The 20018-nt window shown below is 40.5% G+C and overlaps 1 protein-coding gene across 1 annotated transcript in view; it reads right to left on the minus strand.

Moving 5' to 3' along the window:
- Window positions 1-5765: 5765 nt before the first annotated feature.
- Window positions 5766-20018, minus strand: part of DNAJC15 (DnaJ heat shock protein family (Hsp40) member C15) — an 81375-nt gene continuing 67122 nt past the window's right edge. Inside the window, exons 6-7 of the mRNA XM_047079232.1 lie at window positions 16890-17093; window positions 5766-5789 (exon numbers count right to left, since the gene is read on the minus strand). Coding sequence (XP_046935188.1) covers window positions 17023-17093 — 71 coding nt within the window. The 3' untranslated portion in view covers window positions 5766-5789; window positions 16890-17022. The remainder of the gene's footprint in view (window positions 5790-16889; window positions 17094-20018) is intronic.

Raw genomic sequence — 20018 nt, forward strand, 5'->3', positions numbered from 1 at the left:
GCTTTCAACTCGGCCCCATGGATACTCCCATCAGCAGAGCAAAATGGCAGGCGTGCAGCGCAGTGAAATATGGAGCCGGGTCAAGTGGAGCTTGATGACCAACGTGCCTGAGGCCCACAGAGAGCCCAAGTTCCATGCCAGGATCAAAGTGGGATGCTTCAAAGACTCTCCTGAGACGGGAGGGCTCTTTTCTTTGACAACTTGGTGACCCTGATGGACCTCCTGCAGGCTACAGAGGGTCTCTCACATGCGGGGTTGGTGTGGCTACAGGGACCCATTGGTGGTAGGGAGCACCTTCCGTGGGAAGCAACACCTGTGTTTTAAAGAGCCTGGCCTTGGTTGTCTTGGGTGTCAAGCAGACCCATCAAAGTCTGGATGCCAACTGTGTTCCTTGTTGCTAGCTGGGTGACTGCCAGAAAGTCATTTACCCTCTCTAGCCTTCAGGGTTTTTTTTTTGGTCTGTGAAATGGGCAGAATTCTTTTCTGTAAATACCTTTTTGTGTATTAATAAGTAGAGGTTAAAGTGAATGTAAAATGCACCGTGCCGAGCACTCACTAAATATTATTTCCTTTCCCTCCTAACCCCGGGCTTCTCAGTGCTCCCTAAATGGTCTGTGCCCAGTAAACCAGCACAGTTTACATTGGCCTAGTTAGACCATTGTTATGAAGGGTCTGTAATGAAATAAAAATCTCTCAGGGGCCTAGAATCCTGGAACCCCAGGCCAAGAACCACGGAATAAGACACAATCAAACAAAAGGTAAAGCCCATGGGTGCATAATCACGTGTGGATAAAGTCAATTGGACTTAATGATTTTCGTTGTTGGTTTCTGTTGTTATTGTTGGTCTGGCTTTGTTGAGATATAACTGACATACAACATTGTATATATTTAAGGTATATAAGCTGATAATTGGATCCTCTTATATACTGTCGTTGCAGAATAATTACAATAGGCTTAATTAACACTTCCATCACCTCATATAATTACCGTTTTATATTTTTGTGGTAAGAATACTTAAGGTCTACTCTCCTAACAACTTGCATGTATACAACACAGCACTGCTAACTATGGTCACCGTGCTGGACGTTAGATCCCCAGAACTTATTCATCTTATAACTGAAAGCTTGTGCCCTCCGACCAACATCTCTCCGTTTATCCCATGCACCAGCCCATGGCAACCATTCTACTCTCTGTTACCTCGAGTTTGGTTTTTTAGATTCCACATATAAGTAAGATCATCCAGTATTTGTCTTTCTCTGACTTAGTTAACTTAGCAAAATGTCTCAAGGTCTGTGCTGTTACAAATGGCAGGATTTCCTTCTTCTTTGTAGTTGAATGATTTTCCATTATATATATATATATATATATATATATATATATATATATATATATATACCATATCGTCTTAATCATTCATCTGTTGATAGACATTAAGGTTGTTTCTGTATCTTGGTTATTGTGAATAATGCTGTACTGAATAGAGGAGTGCAGACATTTCTTCAATATCCTGATTTCCTTTCCTTTGGATACCCTCCCAGAAATGGTATTGCTCGATCATATGGTAGTTCTATTTTAAATTTTTTGAGGAGTCTCCATATTGTTTTCCTTCACTGCACATTAATTTACACTCCTACCAATAGTGCTCAAGGATTTCCTTTTCTCTACATCCTTGCCGACACTTGTTATCTCTTATCTCTCCATTAACAGGTGTAAGGTAATATATCATTGTGGTTTTGATTTGCATTTCCTTGATGAACCTGCTGGCCATCTGTCTTTTCTAGAAGAATATCTATTCAGATCCTCTGCCCATTTTTTAATCAAATTGTTTGGGTTTTCTTTTTTTTTTTTTTTTTTTTGCTATTCAGGTACATGAGTTCTTTCTATATTTGGGACAGTAACCTCTTCTCTGATAAATGATTTGCAAATATTTTCTCCAGTTTGGTAGGCTGCCTTTTCATTTTGTTGATGGTTTCCTTTGCTGTGTAGAAGCTCTTTAGTTTACGTAGTCCCACTTGTGTGTTTTTGCTTTTGTTGCATTTGCTTTTGGTGTCAAATCCAAAAAACCATCACCAAGAGCTTTCTCCCTATGGGTTTTCTATATATGTTCTATATATGTTCATTGAATATATATATATAAGAATATATATAAGAACTAAGAGATTATAGGTGTTTAGTGAGCCAGCTGATATCACTTCTGCTGCCTTCTTGAGCCAGGACGATGCAAGAGCCCTTAACCTATCCCCCTACACCTGGAGTACACATAGCGGTGTGAAGGTTGAATGCCTGCTTTCCCATTCCTGGCTAGGGTGAGTCTCGACAGCTTTCCTTCACCTCTCTGACACAGAGCAGACCCTCAAAAAAGAATAATTTTCATTCCATAAAACCAGAATAAACCAGAAAGATGCCTGCAGGGAACGCTGACTAGACACAGTGTACAGGGAAAGGCTGGGGGATCCTTTGGTCCGAGTGTAGGACAAAGCATGATGATGCCAAGGAGGGCAATCAGGTTGCTTTCATTCGCATCCCTGCTAAGCGTTAGACACATTGGATTCCCTTGTGTAATCATCAAACTTGCAAGGCAGGAGAGGGGTTTCTTAAGCTTTTCTTGTGCCCTGAACCACTAAACCCCTTTTCAGAATAAAGTTTTCAAACACATACATAAAATAAATAAATGAATAAAATTCCAAAGGACACCAATTAGTTTAAAACACAATTTTCAAAAAGATAAAAACATTTACGATGGAGTAATGTAAGTGCCTCGTTATAGTTTAAAAAAAAATTTTTTTTTAAATGTTTATTTTTGAGAGACAAAGACCCACAGTGCGAATGGGGGAGGTGCAGAGAGAGAGGGAGACAGAATCTGAAACAGGCTCCAGGCTCTGAGCTGTCAGCACAGAGCCCGACGCGGGGCTAGAACTCACGGACCGGGAGATCATGACCTGAGCTGAAGTCGGAAGCTTAACTGAGCCACCCAGGCGCCCCAGTGCCTCATTATTAATTCATTAAATACTGAGAACTAGCAGTGAGTCTAACGACTGTAATTTTGAAGTAGATGAAAACAAACGTGTGTAGAGATATCTGTAGCAATGGTAATGTGAGATGCGAATCTCTGTGCCTTCTACTGCTGATAAAGTTGTCGATTGCTAAAACTCCTGTGGTTTGCTGCCTACATTCCTAGTTAAAAAGCATGCTAAATTTCAGGTATAGATTAGTGAAAATAAAAATGCTTTTGTTCCTACCCAAGTTCACAGACCCCCTGGACTCCATCCACAATTCCCTTGGCAGTCCATTATTATGGTAAAAATATTGACCACCAATTTTCAGATGAGGAAACTAGAGTTCAGAGAAGTTAACTTTTCAAAGATCACTCAGTAAGTGACCGAACCAGGGTTCAAATTCAGAAGCACGTTCACCTCTAAAGCCGGTTTTATTTTTACTGTAGCGGTGCTTCTCCATCTTTAATGAGCGCAAGACTCACTTGGGAACTTTGTTCAAATGCATAGTCCTAGGCCCCATCCCTAGAGATTCTGATTCAGGTTTGCCGAGGGATGCGGTTTGAGAGTCTGCATTTCTGACTAGCTGCCTGGTGATACCTCTGGTCCTGCGACAGACCACACTGCACTTCCCAATAATGATTTGGAGAGACCCCATTCAGTGTAATGAGTCTATCAGTGGTCCTTGACTCCAGAGGAAGAAAGAGAGGGGAACTCTGGGCACCTTCCACTGAAAGTCAGAGTGCCTGTGATGTCAGGACCTGCGGGGAAAAGCTTGCTCTCACCATCTCCTTCTGCTGTCTCTTCTCCCTCTTTGCATGCCATCTCCCCTTAAGCAGTCTGCTTTGGCCCTGATTCTGTTCCAAGACTCCCTCAAATTCCATGTGAAGCTGGTCTCACTTGGATAAAAGTGCTGTGGGGGAAGGAGAGGCCCCAGGGTGATTAACCTCCACCAGGCCCTGGGGACAGCTCTGCCTGAAGCCCCCAGGGAGAGCGGAGAGTCCCTCCCACACTGCACGGCGGCCCTCAGGCCCCACACCTGCTGGAGCTGTGTTCCTACAGAGCTTGGGCACATGCTGGGTCACTCGTACTGTACCCAGCCCCGGGATGCCCAACCTTGGCTGGACAAGGAAATACCAGAAGGGCTTTAAAGAAACTGTTGCCTGGCTCCCATCCCAGAAAGTCTGATCCGGGGTGCTGCCTGGGCATTAAGGGTTGTAAAATCTACAGACGTGATTCCAAGGAACAGCCCAAATAGAGAAGCCCTGGCTTCATGAAAGGAAATCGATGATGTGCAGTTAGGGAGTGCTGGCTGTGCACCAGGAGGTTTTGCTCGCATCACTTTCTTTCATCCTCATGGCAATTGTGTGAAGTGGTGACACGATCCCCATTTTACAGATAAGGAAACTGAGGGCTCAGAGAAGTTAAGTAAAGTCTTATGATGAGCCCTGAGTAATGTACAGAAGTGTTGAATCACTATATATTGTACACCTGAAACTAATATAACACTGGGTGTTAACGATGCTGGAATTAACATTTTTTTAATAAATAAAGACCTTGTCCATAAAACAAGAGTGATACAATGGTATATAGCAATAATTTGTGATCTCCTTTTACTTTAAAAGAAATAATTCCTTAAAACTGTAGACTTACATCTTTAAAAAAGAAAGAAAAAATAAAGAAGTAGTTAAATAACTTGTCCAAAGCCACACAGCAAGGAAGTGTATGAGCCAGAATTTAAAACCACATTAGTCTGTCTCCAAAGCCCGAGTTCTTGGAAGACTGCCGTTTCCCAACGGAGGGGACTTAAAAGTGGTACCACTCTCTTTTGCCCCCAGGCCTGATGCTATCCCTTTTAACTCACAATGTTTATCCTCTTTGCTGTGATCAAGTGCTTAGAAAATGCCATGGATCTGGAAATCCATCAGACAGCGCCTGGAGGAGGCCTGCAGATCTGCAAGGTCTTTTCCCGCTCCAGCTTCAGCTCCTTAAGTCTATTTGTCACAAAAGGGCCTCCGTTCATTTCGCTGGATGCCTCCTCTGGCATCCTGAACGCAACATGACAAGTGACAAATGTCTTCAGAGGTAGGGAGGCCCTTGGACTGTGATCATGTTGGAATGAATGACCACCCCGAGGAGACTTCATAAAATCCCCAGCATCCTCTCTAAGCCAGGAGTGACGTTTTCGGGAACTCAAGCTAAAAGTCTTGAGGGCGAGTTTTGTACTTGGCTGGGAACGCTTCCTGGGAGGCAGCTGGACAAGGGAAAGAGGACGGACTTCGGGGTTAGTCGGATTGGAAGCAGAGGCAACTCCATTCCTTCCTAACTGGGATTCTGAGCAAGTGCTTAAGCTCTTGAACTCCCCTATTTATGGATGAAATGGGGATAAAAATACCTAGTTGAGTGGGTTGTTGTAAGGATTAAAGACATCATGTATATAGCATGTTTTGGGGGTGCGTGGGTGGCTCAGTCGGTTAAGTATCAGACTTCAGCTCAGGTCATGATCTCACAGTTCATGGGTTCGAGCCCACATTGGGCTCTGTGCTGACAGCTCAGAGCCTGGAGCCTGCTTTGGATTCTGTGTGTGTGTGTGTCTCTCTCTCTGCCTCTCCCCTGCTCACGCTCTCTCTCTCTGTCTCTCTCGAAAATAAACAGTAACAAAAAAAATTTTTTTTTAAATACTGTCTGGCACAAATATCAGGCACTCAGTAATTACCAGTTGTCATACCTGGCTTTGCCGTAAAGCTGGCCAAAGGACTGTTTTTTTCTCTAAATTCTCTTGGATCGATTTTTCAGCTGTTAAATAAATAAGAATACATATTCTTATTTAGTCACAATTATTGATAATCAGTTATTCATTTCAATAAAAACATTCTAATTTTATTACAATGTCATTGTAAAATATAGTTTGATTTCCCATCTAGAGATCTGTGTATTTGTCCACAGGGGTTTTCTAGAAGATTCCTAAGGCTCTATATTAAGATGCACTCGAAGGGGCCCCAGAAAAAAGAAAATGGTTGATGTTCAGATGTTGGAATTATTGGTAATTTGCTATTCATTCTTTTATTCTTTTATTTTTTGTTTGTTTGTTAAGAGAAAGAGAAAGTGCAAGCAGGGGAGGGGCACAGAGAGAGGGAGACAGAATCCCAAGCAGACTCCACGCTGTCAACCCAGAGCCTGACATGGGCCTCGAACTCACGAACCCTGAGATCATGACCTGAGCCGAAATCAAGAGTCAGTTACTTAACCAACTGAGCTACCCAGGCGCCCGTTATTCATTCTTTAAAAATCATTTAATTGTTATTATGTTTGTGTAGTACTTGAAATAAAAAACTAGTAAAGTCAAAGAGACAAGCAGTAAAAATGAACATTTGTGGAAAAGCTACCGCGCACAGGCGCTAACAAGCACGCACATCCGTATCTATGAAATCTTTAAACTCTGGAAATAACCCTCTGAGGTACATAATATTATACCCATTCTATGGGTCAGGAAACAGAACTTCCACAAGATCACTCTACTAACAGAAGGTGGAGCAGAGATTTAAACTTAGGTCTGTGTGACTCGGGAACAAGTGCTTCTCCAGATGGCACGCATCTGAGAAAGCAGCGCATTCAAGTATTTCGAAAAGGCTGTGTCCTGCCCAAAGTCACATAGCTCATTAGCTGCGGAACCAGGGCAATTAGAACCCAAGTCTTCAGTCCTCAACGTTACAGGAACTCAGGTGTGTTCTTTTCTTGGAGGAAAACCGCCATCTTCAAACACATTGTCGAAAAATAAAACACAAAATCCTCAAATAAGTCCTTATTGGGTAATTTAGGTCAGACCCACAGGATTATCAGAAAATGCCTTGATAATTAACATAAGGATTTGTCGTCCCGTCCCCTCTGAAAGCACTTTGGATGGGCACATAGTTTTCCAAGAGGCATCTACAGAAATACTAGCATCAGGAAGAGAAACTCGAGGCACCATCCTCGTCTGAAAGCAAATCAAATCAGCGACATGTGTGGGTGCGTCTGCTTAATGGAGTGGGTGGAGAACAAGACCAAAGATGACTCAGTGTCAAGTGAAAAACATCTTCATATAGGGCTGAACATATGCAGATCCCATCAGAGCCACGCGAGTCACTTACAGATGTTACCTGGCAGCTTTGCACCTGGCTTTGTGAAAAATACTAATTGGCTTCCAGGTATAGTTGGACACCTGACTGGCTGGGTTGCCAAGGAAAATTTTAAATCCTTGCGCCTGGCGAGTTTGCAGCATAGATGCACAGAGCATCCTGTGCACAACGGTGTATGTGCTCGACATCAGCTCACACACCCAGCCCTAGGTAGAAAACTTAAAATAATGCAGTATTATCTCCCGGCCACCCACAAAATGGAGCAAAGATTCATGCCTGAAGCTGGAAATAAAAAATAGCAACTTCAAAGTCTGTGCTATTAGGCGGTGGGCGAGGTACTTCGCCCATGTATAAGAGAAAGGTTCAATTCAACATTCCAACTCTGTACACATGCAAAATGGTTCTCAGATGAAAAAAATCAATGTTGCCATACTTTGCAAAAAATATTAATAATGACTTGAATAAACATCTCTCTTCAAGGTGTCCAGAACATTCAACGTGTCTCTCATTATTTCCCACTCGTTTCTCATTGGTCTCACCATCTCACTCTGTGGGCAGGCAGGTGGATGGTATTCCAGCAGGAGCAAACGCGGCGAGGCAGGCTGGGGTGCTGGGTTGTGGGCCCAGAGCTCACCGACGGCCCAGCAGGAATCACGCCCCAGTGCCCCGATGCCGGATGCTGCCGCGGCTCCCAGCCTGATGCAAGCGTGACTGGTACGAAGGTGAAAAAGAGGCCAAGAGTAGGAGATGACAAGGGCAGTTTGGTTTATTAGGAGAAAGAAAAACTCTGACTGCCGCGTTGTGGACGTGTAACTCCCAGACAGCGAACACCAAAAGCTCGGTTTCAGGCTAGGCAGCCTAAGAACCAGAAACGGATGCTACTGGGGGACCACAGGGGGGACACAAAACCTGAAGTCAAGCAGTCAACTGCTATGCATTTCCTTACTGAATCCAGAAAGTCGAAACCGTTACTGTAACACCAACACTGAGAAGCTTTAAACCTCTTTCGGTTGATCAATATGTCCCCTAAAGTCACATTATTCTATAATAATTCCACCACCGCCAATGAATGGGGCTCTGGACAATTACTGCCTAAACTCCTGCTGATCTCCACTAACTAGGTTGTTTGTGGCTCCAGATGATTCCTTCAAACGGGTGACAGATTTGTCAGCCAGGTTCTTCTTTCCCCAAGAGTAACTTTCAGCCAGGCTTTGGGGGAAAGCACACTATTCCCGGGATAGTAGGAAGTAGGAGAGACCCTCAGACCTCCTGACACCACACTTTACTCACAGCCCTACGGGAAGAAGCTGTTAACAAACTGAGAGTGTTACTGAGCCATACATCAGACCCTAGGAACTGCCCGCTAGGTATTCTTGCTCTGCAAAAAAATTCAACCCCAAAAGGAAGATGGTAACATATTAAAATAATGTATTTGTCTTTGTATTTGTGCATAGAACATACGTACTTCACACGTATTCTGAGCAAAAAAATTCAAGTTAATGTTATCAGTTGCGTTGTTTTCAGGTTTCTCTGATTTTCCCCTTTGTTACATTTCTTAAAACTTAACATCCCACACACCATACGCATTCTTGCAGTTCTCATACCATGGTAATATGTACTCAATTATGTCTGTACAGAAAATTGATGTTCCATACATAAATCCTATCGGCAGAGCCAAATATAACACGTTCACCGTATGATTCTGTATACTGTTCTTAATTCACCAGACTGCTGTGAGAAACATCCCTCCCCGACGAAACAAAATTCAAGCTTGTATTTTATGACAGACACACCCTATGTTGGCTCAACAGTGTCAGTCCTGGTTCCTCCACCGATCTGAAGAACAGATCACAGGATGGGGCCTCAGGACAACACGAGACCCTCCCAGAAACACTTAAGTGACTGCTGCACGCTCTGGCCGTGGGAGGTAATTACGAAGCGACCACTTTATGGGGCACGGCATGTGTGGGGGCGGTGGGAGGATGAAGGGCGAGACTGGAGAAACAGAGGGTCCACACCTACCTGGACTCCCCTCCTGTCAGAAGCTGGAAACTGAACAGTAGTAGCCTTATCCTTCACTTACACTAAGTACGGAATCAGGCATCTGTGCCCACATACTCGGTAATACATTCTAGGGGTAACAGTTCGGGTTGTGTCAGCATTTCCACCACCAATGCCTATGTTTCGAGTTGTTTAGGCAGTTAGAAGTGCCGCAGACCAAAAACTGCTAGGGATACACCCGAGGCAAGGAAGAAGGAAACCAAGGGAACAGGCACTCTCTTTGGTATTTGCATTACAAGATACCTACAAAAATAAAATTTAAAGTATTACTGGGCTGATTTCTATTTTTTTTTCCCCCTTGCTTATTTTGGTATGCAGGGTAAAAACCCAAGTTTCACTAATGGCTTCTAAGAAAATCCACATGTTCACAATTTTGGTGCCTGACAGTTATCCTTAGAAGTAAACCAATCAATACCGTGTCCTGAGGGACACCCGGCCAGGCATCTCCTGAAGTAGAAATAAAAGCATCGCCTGCATGAAAGCTCAGTGTAGACGAAGTTACGTTACATATAAGATTAGTGCCTTTTCTACAAGAGTTGTACGACAGAAAAAAATTGAGTGTAAATTCAGTTGTAGCAAGTCAGACTTCATTTTAACTGTGCTGGGAAAATGAGACAGCTAAAAGTATCCCACAGTTTATCCTTTACAATTTTAAAGCAAAACAAACACAACAGTGTGTATGTATATATGTATGTATGTATTTAATTTTTACATATGAGGTTAAAAAATCTGCTTGCAAGGGGAGAAAAGCCCAAACAAGTATATAGTATGTAAGTGTAAACCGGGACAGAATCAAGTGCTAACTGAATACCTATGTCCCAAGAAGCTGAGGAACAAGGCATAAAATCAGACCCAAGCAGGGTTAATTAGGGAAGGTTGCATTTCTGTGTGTACATGCGGCTTTCTGCAACACCGTACTATAGAATGTGCCAGCACGATTTGAAAGATAGAGACCACGCAGATACAGTATGGCATCTCACCATCACAGGACAAACACTATTAGATTTCATCCTACTCCAGAGGCAGAGAAGCCAAAACGTAAACACTTCTGAAGTCAACTCCTGACTATCCACATTTACAGAAGGAAAGAACAAAGGCAAGGGTAATCTAAGAGTAGATAGATGGAAGATCCTGGAGTTGGCTTTGGAATGTACTTATTCTTGAATACATGTATATCTAACATTCAAGGAACGCACAAATCTCCTATGAATAGGAGAGTCATGCATAGTTATAAATCTCTGGAAGTTTGAAACCTTTTCACCATTTGATTAGAGCACCTTTCTGAAAGCATAGAAAATTAAGTGATAATCTCAAGACACATTCTTAGATTGGCAACTAAAGATCTATGGGTCCTACTAGACAAGCCTATAACTGTGCAAAATGTAATTTTGGAATTTGGCATAAAAGCGTGGCATGAACAAATAACCCAGTCCACAGCTGGGAATATTGGCAAATGATTTTGAAATGTTCTACTGAGCACTGGCAATTCTCTTTCAAATGCTGTAAGTGATCTCTTCTTGGTTCAGTTGTCTCTCCTGTTAACCTTAATTTTTTCACTACCTCTCTGTTCCTTTCAATAAATTCAGCTTTCTTATTCTCATCTTTATTACACCGAGCAATTTCTTCATTTCTCCCCCAAGGTCTGCTGATTCAATTTCACAAGCCATCTTCTGAATGTTGCTCTAGATGTTTTCGTAGGAAACTTCTGCCCGTGAAAGTTTCAAATAAAATCTCATCCCCACTGAAGTCAGAGAAACTCACACTGCTAAACTCCTTAAGTGAACTCTCAGTATGTGCAATTGGATGGATATCACAAGCTTCCAGGGCAGAATAAAAGACATTAGGCACTCCTTGTTCATAACGCCAAATGTAACGCCAAATGACACGACCCTTCCCACAAGCCTTTCACAATCTATAACCCAAGGTTCACAAGCAAAGAATGAGTCAAGTCCCTCCATTTTACAACGATTCCCATGTGTCCAGAATTAGTTTAATACAATAGAGCATGTAAAGAGCATGTGCTTCAGAGTCAAGCCAAACTGGATTTGGATCCCAGTTTCACTGCTTATTAACTATGTAATTTTTGGCAAGGTTCCTAAACTCCTCTGACCTTACCTCTCTTTCTCCATCTGTGAAATGGGGGATACAGATAGTAACTATCTCTTAGGGGTACTGTGAAAATTAAAAGAGAAAATGTAGGTAGGAGGCTTGGCACATGGTGTTCAACAAATATTTGCTATTATTAATAAAATCTCTTGAACTTACACTAACAAGCCGATTCTAATTTCTTAGTCTTTAGCACTACTGCTTAGATGTCAATACTGAACCAATATCTCAATGTGATTTCCATGTTGTCAAAATTGAATTAAGTTTCCCACCGTTGATTTAAATTTCCAGGGGCATCTTCCCCCCTTAAGTTGAGGAACTAATGTGAAATTTATGGCCAATTTTAGCCTGAGTGATCATACTCTGCCCATCTGAAATAAAACTCTTTCTTGATGTTGGAGATTGCATATCTATATTATATAATAGTCTGTTCAGACTTAAAGTGTTGACCAGTGCAGCTAGGCACTATTGAATTGAGCAGAGGGGGACAGGGGGTTATTATGGCAGGAAGAGAAATGAATAGTACTTAATGAACTTGCATTTCAATTGAGCAGGGTTTTTAATAAAAAAAAAAAAGCTTTTTATAAATTCTTTTGCTCAGCAACAATAAAAAAAGGAAAAGAGCACTCAACTGGGAACAATAGCTGCTCAGCTCATAAAAATCATTAGAAGGAACATTTTCTTTGTCTACCATGCCCAGCAATTTTACTGGTGGGCAATGATCCAAATCACTTAGATTCTACCTAAAAAATGAGTCCAGAGAACTTCTCAACTTTTCCAGCTAATAAGTTAAAATTCTAATTTCCTAATGTGTATAACTCTGCCATAAATAAAATTCAGCTGGTAATTGACGGAATGCTTTTGACAAGTAGATGATACTGATCTAGCGTTAACGGGATATGCTCTTTGGGTTGCCTTTCTGTTAGGAGGGAAGCACAATGCTGACACATTCACTTTGCTACCATCAAATCCTCCTTGGAGCCAGAGGCCTTTAAGGAGGTGACTGTGGGCAAGGGGCTGAGTGCCTGTGGATGGCGTGGTTGCCAAAGTGCAAAATGAGCCGATCTACTTAGATATTTAACTTTGCACCACGGCCCCTGTAGTTCATTCTAAGTGAGTTGAGTCAGGGAAACTTCAGTATTTTTGACATTAAGGGCCTAGCTGATTCATCTTCTCCTACGTATGTCATTAAACCACCTTAAGCTAATTGCCAATTGTGTCGGAAATATGTCATTAAAGGCTCTTTTCTGTGTTCAAGGTTCCCCATGACAACAAAAGAATTTCTGTCCTTGGATATGATACGTTATTTCTAATGACCATGCTGGTCATCACAAGCATGACTGGTAATACGACTCTTAATATTTCTTATTTCAAAAGTATCAGGCAAAAAAAAAAAGTTCTCTGTTTTTAAGAATCTGTTTTTCTATTTAGTTTGAGCATATTACACATTTTAAGAATAAATGTATAACTTTACTGCCTGACATAATTTTCAAACCAAATCAAGGAAATGGTTTGAAGACTAAAACAATGTCTTCCAAAATCACCATACTTTTTTTTTCCTTACTAGACTTCTCTCCACTTTTGACTTTAGGCTGGAGATTGCACCACCAATTATAGTGTAAGTGGCATTCTATGCTCCCTTTAATTAACTGTCCATTTGACTTACACTTTCTCTGGAATCTGGGAAGTAATTGTTTTTTTTTTTTTTAAAAGGTCTTTCCTGCTTCCTCAGATTGCATCTAAGATGTAAGAATAAACAGAAACTGCAGTATCAACAAAGAACCTAATTAAGAAGAATATGCAATGACAGCAAATATGTAAAAGCCATCTTTACTGAGGATAAGTGACGATTCAAATAAGCTTTTTAGATAATAAGGAGTTGAGGGTGGGTAGCTTTTAAAATTCTATTCCGTAAGTACAATGCCATTTGCAGAATGACTACTAAATTAATATCTACCTAAAGTAGTAGTTGTGTCATCGGAAACTACTCTAGCTAGTTTACTTGAATTCTACACTCCTGACAACATTTTGAAAGCAATGCCTTAACTGACTTGAGTAAGGAGAGGAAAATCTAAACCCTGCCCTGCTACATATTAAAAATGGCCACTATGGGGCGCCTGGGTGGCTCAGTAGGTTAGGCGGCCGACTTCGGCTCAGGTCATGATCTCGCGGTCCATGAGTTTGAGCCCCGCGTCGGGCTCTGTGCTGACAGCTCAGAGCCTGGAGCCTGTTTCAGATTCTGTGTCTCCCTCTCTCTGACCCTCCCCCGTTCATGCTCTGTCTCTGTCTCAAAAATAAATAAACGTTAAAAAAAAATTTTATTTAAAAAATGGCCACTAATCCACTAATTCTTTCACTATCCTCTCTATCCTCTCCCTTTGAGACTTGGCATTCTCTGTGCCTATCGGAACCACTGCGGGTTTTCAGACCCGGCCTCAGTTTGCAGCTTCTACTTCCTGTCCCTTCACTTTCTTTGTAACACGGCCACCAGAATGTGATGATGCTTCTCTCCACAGCTCCATGGAGAAGCGTATTCGGACAGCAACTGAGGCTCCTGGCTGACTTGTCCTGGTGAACTTCCCAGCCAAAACTGGTCCCGACTTGCCAGCCACATGAAGTGGCTCCTTCAGAGACAGCTGATGCTGCATGGAATAGAGACGAACTGTCCCCACCATGTACCCAAACTGCAGATTCTAGAGTAAAATTAATGATTACTGGAACACACCTTCAAACCTTAATTCAAGGTATTCTGAAAGATTTTAAATTAAACGGGCAGTGAACAAAGCAATAATTCTATTTTTTGAGCATTTGCTATGTGACTAAATGCTTTACATATCCTTATTTCCTACAATAACCTTATTAAATAGGATTATTTTCTCTATTTTATAAATGAGGTCACTATAGACTTGCAGATTAACTGCCCAAGATCACATAACAGAAGGAGAGTATTCAAAGCTGTATCTTGTCAGACTCTTAGGCACATGCTTAGCAGGAAAATGGGATGAAGGAAATTCCAAGCTAATGCTACAGGCTCAAATTCTCATAAAATACAGTATGGATTAGAAAACAGCATGTTAATTAAAACGTATATCCTGAGGGGCGCCTGGGTGGCTCAGTTGGTTGGGCGTTCGACTTCGGCTCACGTCACAATCTCGCAGTTGGTGGGTTCGAGCCCCACGTTGAGCTCTGGGCTGACAGCTCAGAGCCTGAAGCCTGCTTCAAATTCTGTGTCTCCTCCTCTCTTTGCCCCTCCCATGCTCATGCTCTGTCTCGCTCGGTCTCTCAATAATAAATAAACGTTAAAAAAAATAATTTCTTTTAAAAAAGTGTGTCCTGAGAACACCCCATTATTGCTTAAGATAACTTTTAAAATTAGTGGTAGCATTTTTTAAAACACACTATTTGGAAAACAACATTTTCTCAGTGCTCACAACTTCGTATCTGCTGTGTGCAAGTGCTCCATACTAAAAAGAGGTTATGAAGATGAACGACAAGATTCTTGCTCCAATGGTTCTTGCATTTTTGAGAAATAAGGCGTGTTACACAAGGAGTTTTTTTTCCACAAGGTACCAAGTTGTAACTATCATGAGTGAGGAAGACAGTGCTATGGGAATTTATTCGTTCATTCAACAAATATTTATTGAATGCCAACGCAGCAGTGAACAGATAGATACGGTCCCTGCTCTCAGAGAACTGACAACTTACGGTATTACTTTTGCTGGAAACGCCAGCAAGACAGGGGTGCATTTTAGCTTGGCCTTGAATATTCCTGGGCTTTTGGCAGGTGCAGATGCAGGGATCCGGGCATTCAAGGTACAGGGATAACAATGACCAGAAAAACGAAAAACCCTAATGCACAAGAAAATTAGGACATCCATGGGGACTTTAAAGTGAGAACAATATTTTAGTGATCCTAAGATTCAACTGATTTTCAGTGAGATCACTATTTTATGTACCAAAGGAAAAAGTACTTAAAATTTACAGCAGTGGCTCTCAACCAGGGGCGATTTTCCCTCCAAGGAACATTTGGCAATGTCTGCAAACATTTCTGGTTGTCACCCTGAGGGGGTGCTATTGGCCTTTAGCAGTTAAGGGCAGGGATGTTGCTAATTATCCCACAATGCACAGGAGAGAGGAATCACTCAACTCAAGATGTCAATATTGCGAATATTGAGAACCATCAAACTATATAGGATGTCATAAATTGAGAGATGCAACTAGAATATTAAAAAAGTATTTGAAGGGGCGCCTGGGTGGCGCAGTCGGTTAAGCGTCCGACTTCAGCCAGGTCACGATCTCGCGGTCCGTGAGTTCGAGCCCCGCGTCGGGCTCTGTGCTGACTGCTCAGAGCCTGGAGCCTGTTTCTGATTCTGCGTCTCCCTCTCTCTCTGCCCCTCCCCCGTTCATGCTCTGTCTCTCTCTGTCCCAAAAATAAATAAACGTTGAAAAAAAAAAATTAAAAAAAAAAAAAGTATTTGAAGACAGATGAAGTATAGTGGCTCAGTTTACCTGGGATGACCCAGGATTGATAAAGGATTACAGGAAAATATTGCTGGTACCCTGTATCTGAATCCGTTTTCTCAACTTTGGGAAAGTAAAGTGATGACGACTGGGGCTCTATGAGATAATAAATCCATGCAGTATAAAAGGCTGGCCCTTCACGATCATGCGTCCATCTATTGCTTTTGAGAAACCTTGTACTGTAATCACACTAATAAATCTTATTTCTACTAATTGTGACTGATCTCAGGGGAAACAACACCGACTCACCAATCATGTGGTATATTTCTTACTAATTGTATTTAAAGCCCAGCTCTTAAGCCACTTATTCTCTGAGGCTCCTCCTTATGCTCTCAGCTTAAAATATTCTCTTTTTCTTTGAACTTCTTTAGCATATCACCTGTACTTCCCTAATAGTGTTCCTGTGATTTATCTTTCCTCTAAATATAACTTTTGGGGGGTCAAGATCCATGGTTAGTTCACACCTGTAACTCTCAGAGGACCCACTATAGTGCCTTCACATCATAGGTGGTCAATAAATACTTGCAAAATGAATAATTGAATAAATATACAGTACTGGAAGGCTATAATTAAAGACAAATTCCTCAGACTTTTCCTACGTCTTTTCAGCCTTTCCTCACAGGGCTCATTTTGCAAATCTTTAATCATTTTAGTAGCTCTCCAAGTTCTCATGCTTCACTTATAGGGTCTCAGAGAGAACAGAGTTCTTTAACAAGTCCTAACCACTACTTTACAAAACACCATTTAGTAAATTCGATGGAGTTTCCGATCATTTCCCCATGGGATGGCAGTCAGTGTTTGATCTCAAAACATGTAAAGCACCTTACACAGGCAGAGTACTAAAGTCCTCTGAGGAAACAAGGGACAATGTGAATATAAATAGAAGCAGTAAGAAAATCTCTACTAATTGCTCACAAATCCCACGTTACTGATGATGACACTTGAGTGAGGGAGGGGAGCCGAGGGACCTTAGGACTAATGAACAAAAATCTTACACTGTGTACTACCACAGAGAAAGGAGGAAAATAAGCAAAGTGTTCCTTTAAAAGATAATAAACAGATAGATTATTAATATTTTATTATTATATACCTTAATATTGAAATAAATGATTGTGGTCAATACATGTACGGAAATTGTGAAGGTCGTGGCTTAGATTAATTTGCAGGACTTTCTTGCTTTAAATTCCCCCTTCTCTTCCTTCAGAGTGCTTCTTGGGCATCAATCAATGTTTGGTGGTTGCTTCCAGCAAGTCTTTTGCTTCATTTATTTTGGTTGCTAAGTAAGGAGATCCACCTAGGAGGACAAAGAAAAAACAAATGGATTAAAACTTCATCACTGACATTTTTAAAAGTCTCAAATAAAGAAAAACACTCGTAATTGGAATCCTCTGATATTTTCCCACACATTCATCCTGTTGACAAATTATTTTACAAGCTAAGTAGAAATCATAACAGCATAAATTAAATTTGTTTAGTGAAGCGCTACAGATACCCAACAATCAAAGATAACCTCTGAGGAAAATAATGAAAGAAAGCTATGATCAGGAATAATTTGAAAAACACTCAAACATTTCATTGGTCAGACACTGCCATTCAAATATTTGATCACAGAATTTTCTGAAATTAAGTGGATGGTTAGGTAAATAAAATAATGGTCTCTGTCCAAGACTTTTTTTCTGTAAAGAGAAGAATATTCATCTATGAAGGAGGGTATCTTTCTGAAGGAGGTAAAGCAATCCACAGGAACTTTCAGAGATGTATCAAACCATACATTTCCACAAAAATGAAAAACATGTTAGAAAATCAACTATGTACTATCCAATCCTAAAAATCATATTTACTAATGCAGATGAATGAACTAATAAATGAGTGGTAATAAAAATAATGTTTAAAGGAAATGCTCTCTGTTCTCCAAAATAATCCTATTAGGATACTTATGTATACTTGAGTAGTCTTAGATTCACTGTACCCTAAAATTACATCAGTTCTTTTTTTTAGAATTCTTTCTAATGCAAATAGTAAGAAGGAAATTGAGCTGATTTTCAAACTCAGAATCATTATAAATCACAAACAGAACCTAACTGACATACAAAAATACTAGCCCCAAACAGTCACATTAGGCTATTTAAGCATTATATGCCTTCTCATTTCTACCCCTGAACATTTTTACTGCTTAACGCTTGAGCTAACAATCATATTATGGTTCACCTATCTCTCTGTGTTTGTTTTTATTTTTTTACTCTCCCCTTGAGTACAAACCATCTATGGCTTTTGAAAACCTCATAAGACCTCACTAGCTTACAAAAAAACAAAATACACCTAGATAGCATTGGTGTGTAAATTGTCCAGGTTTTATCCAAGCCTTTCATTAATATGATACCACCCACTTTATATAGGAATAAAAAATCAGGGAAACAAATCAACAAACATGGTTATAGCAGAAACGGCAATGCTGGAGGAAGCTATATTTAGCTTTTTTGCCCTTGAGGATAATACTGACATTTTTACATCAAGATTTGAACTGCTATAAACACTTATGGAATATATCAAGGAGTGTCCTTGAATATACAGTAAGAATTACAAGCAACGTTGATGAAAGTTTCCATATGCACTTGGTTATGAAATAAACTGATTTCGTGATTATCTTTGAAAATGATCTTAACTTAGGTAATGTCAATCTTGGAAAGCTGTTTAAATGTTTAGAGTTACCAAGGCAATGCCAGGCATTCTGCATGTCCTCAACAAATATTAAAATATTAATTGAATTCAAATATAACCTGTAATTGATTGATATGCACTCTGGATATTGAAATCGTAACATGCTCATTTAGCAATTAGCAGACAGAAAAAAGCCCACACTAGGCTCTGCACATGGCGTGGAGCCTACTTAAAACCAAACTGAAACTTTCCCCTTATCTCACACCATATACAAAAATTGATTCCAGTTTATTACAAATACAATTATGTCAGGTAAAAGATTTCAGAAATTATCTTCATGACCTTGAGACAGGCAAAAATTTCGTAAACAGATAAAAAATGCACTAGGTATAAAGGAAAAATCTGACAAACTGGACTTTATTAACATTGATATTTTTTTCTTAAGTTTACTTAATTATTTTGAGAGAGAGAGAATGTGTGCAGGTGTGCATGAGTTGGGGAGGGACAGAGAGAGAGGGAGAGAGAGAATCCCAAGCAGGCTCTGTGGTGTCAGTGCAGAGCCTGACACGGGGCTCAATCTCACAAACCAGGAGATCATGACCTGAGCTGAAATCAAGAGTCAGATGCTTAGCCAACTGAACCACCCACACATCCCTAAAATTAAGAATTTCTGTTCAATGAATGGACACCATTAAGAGGCAAAAGCAAGACACAGAGAGAAGATATTTACAACACAAAAGACTCATGTCTAGAATGTTAGAATATATAATGTTCTCAAACGTCAATAAGAAAAGGAGACAACACAAGAAAAAATGAATAAATGGAGAATATATATTCATACCATGGAATACTATACAGCAATACAAATGAATGAATCATTTCTATAACATTCACTGCTACATAAATGAATCTCACAAAGATAATAAATGAAAGAAGATGAATACGGAAGACTGCACACTACAGGATTCCACTTACATGACATTCAAAAAAAGGCAAAGCTAATCTATGGCTATAAAAGCCTGACAGTGGTCACCTCTGAAGAGTAGGGAATGACAGGAAAAGTACCTGAGGAGAGATTTGTACGGTTTTATTTCTTAATCTGGGTAATAGCTGCATAAATGAATTCATTTTGTGACAATTCATTGAGTTGTATACTTATCATCTATGTACTTTCATGAATGTATATTTCAATTTTGAAAAGCTTATTGAAAAATTTACTGAGGTATGTCGACCTCCTGCAGTCTGATGACACTACAAATTCATACTGTCCAAAAATCACTAGGTTCAACAAACCTATGATCAAGACCATGATGATGAGGGTAGTGACTAGGCGTTATTTGGTGTTTCCAATTCTATTTTCATAAATTAAAGAGTCTAAATCACAAAACAAAGTGTAGTAAGTTGCCCAACACCAGCCACAGAGTTCATATGAAGTGGAACCAGGATTCCTAGGAAGCCTGGCTCCTGAGCTGCCCATATTCTTCTTTTTTAAAAGATTTTAAAGTAATCTCTCTACCCAATGTGGGGTCAAACTGACAACCCCAAGATCAAGAGTCATACA

This window comes from Lynx rufus, unplaced genomic scaffold, assembly GCF_022079265.1.
Source record: "Lynx rufus isolate CCGP_SWC_20201006 ecotype Redwood Valley unplaced genomic scaffold, mLynRuf1.p SCAF_1, whole genome shotgun sequence".
Lineage (NCBI taxonomy): Eukaryota > Metazoa > Chordata > Mammalia > Carnivora > Felidae > Lynx > Lynx rufus.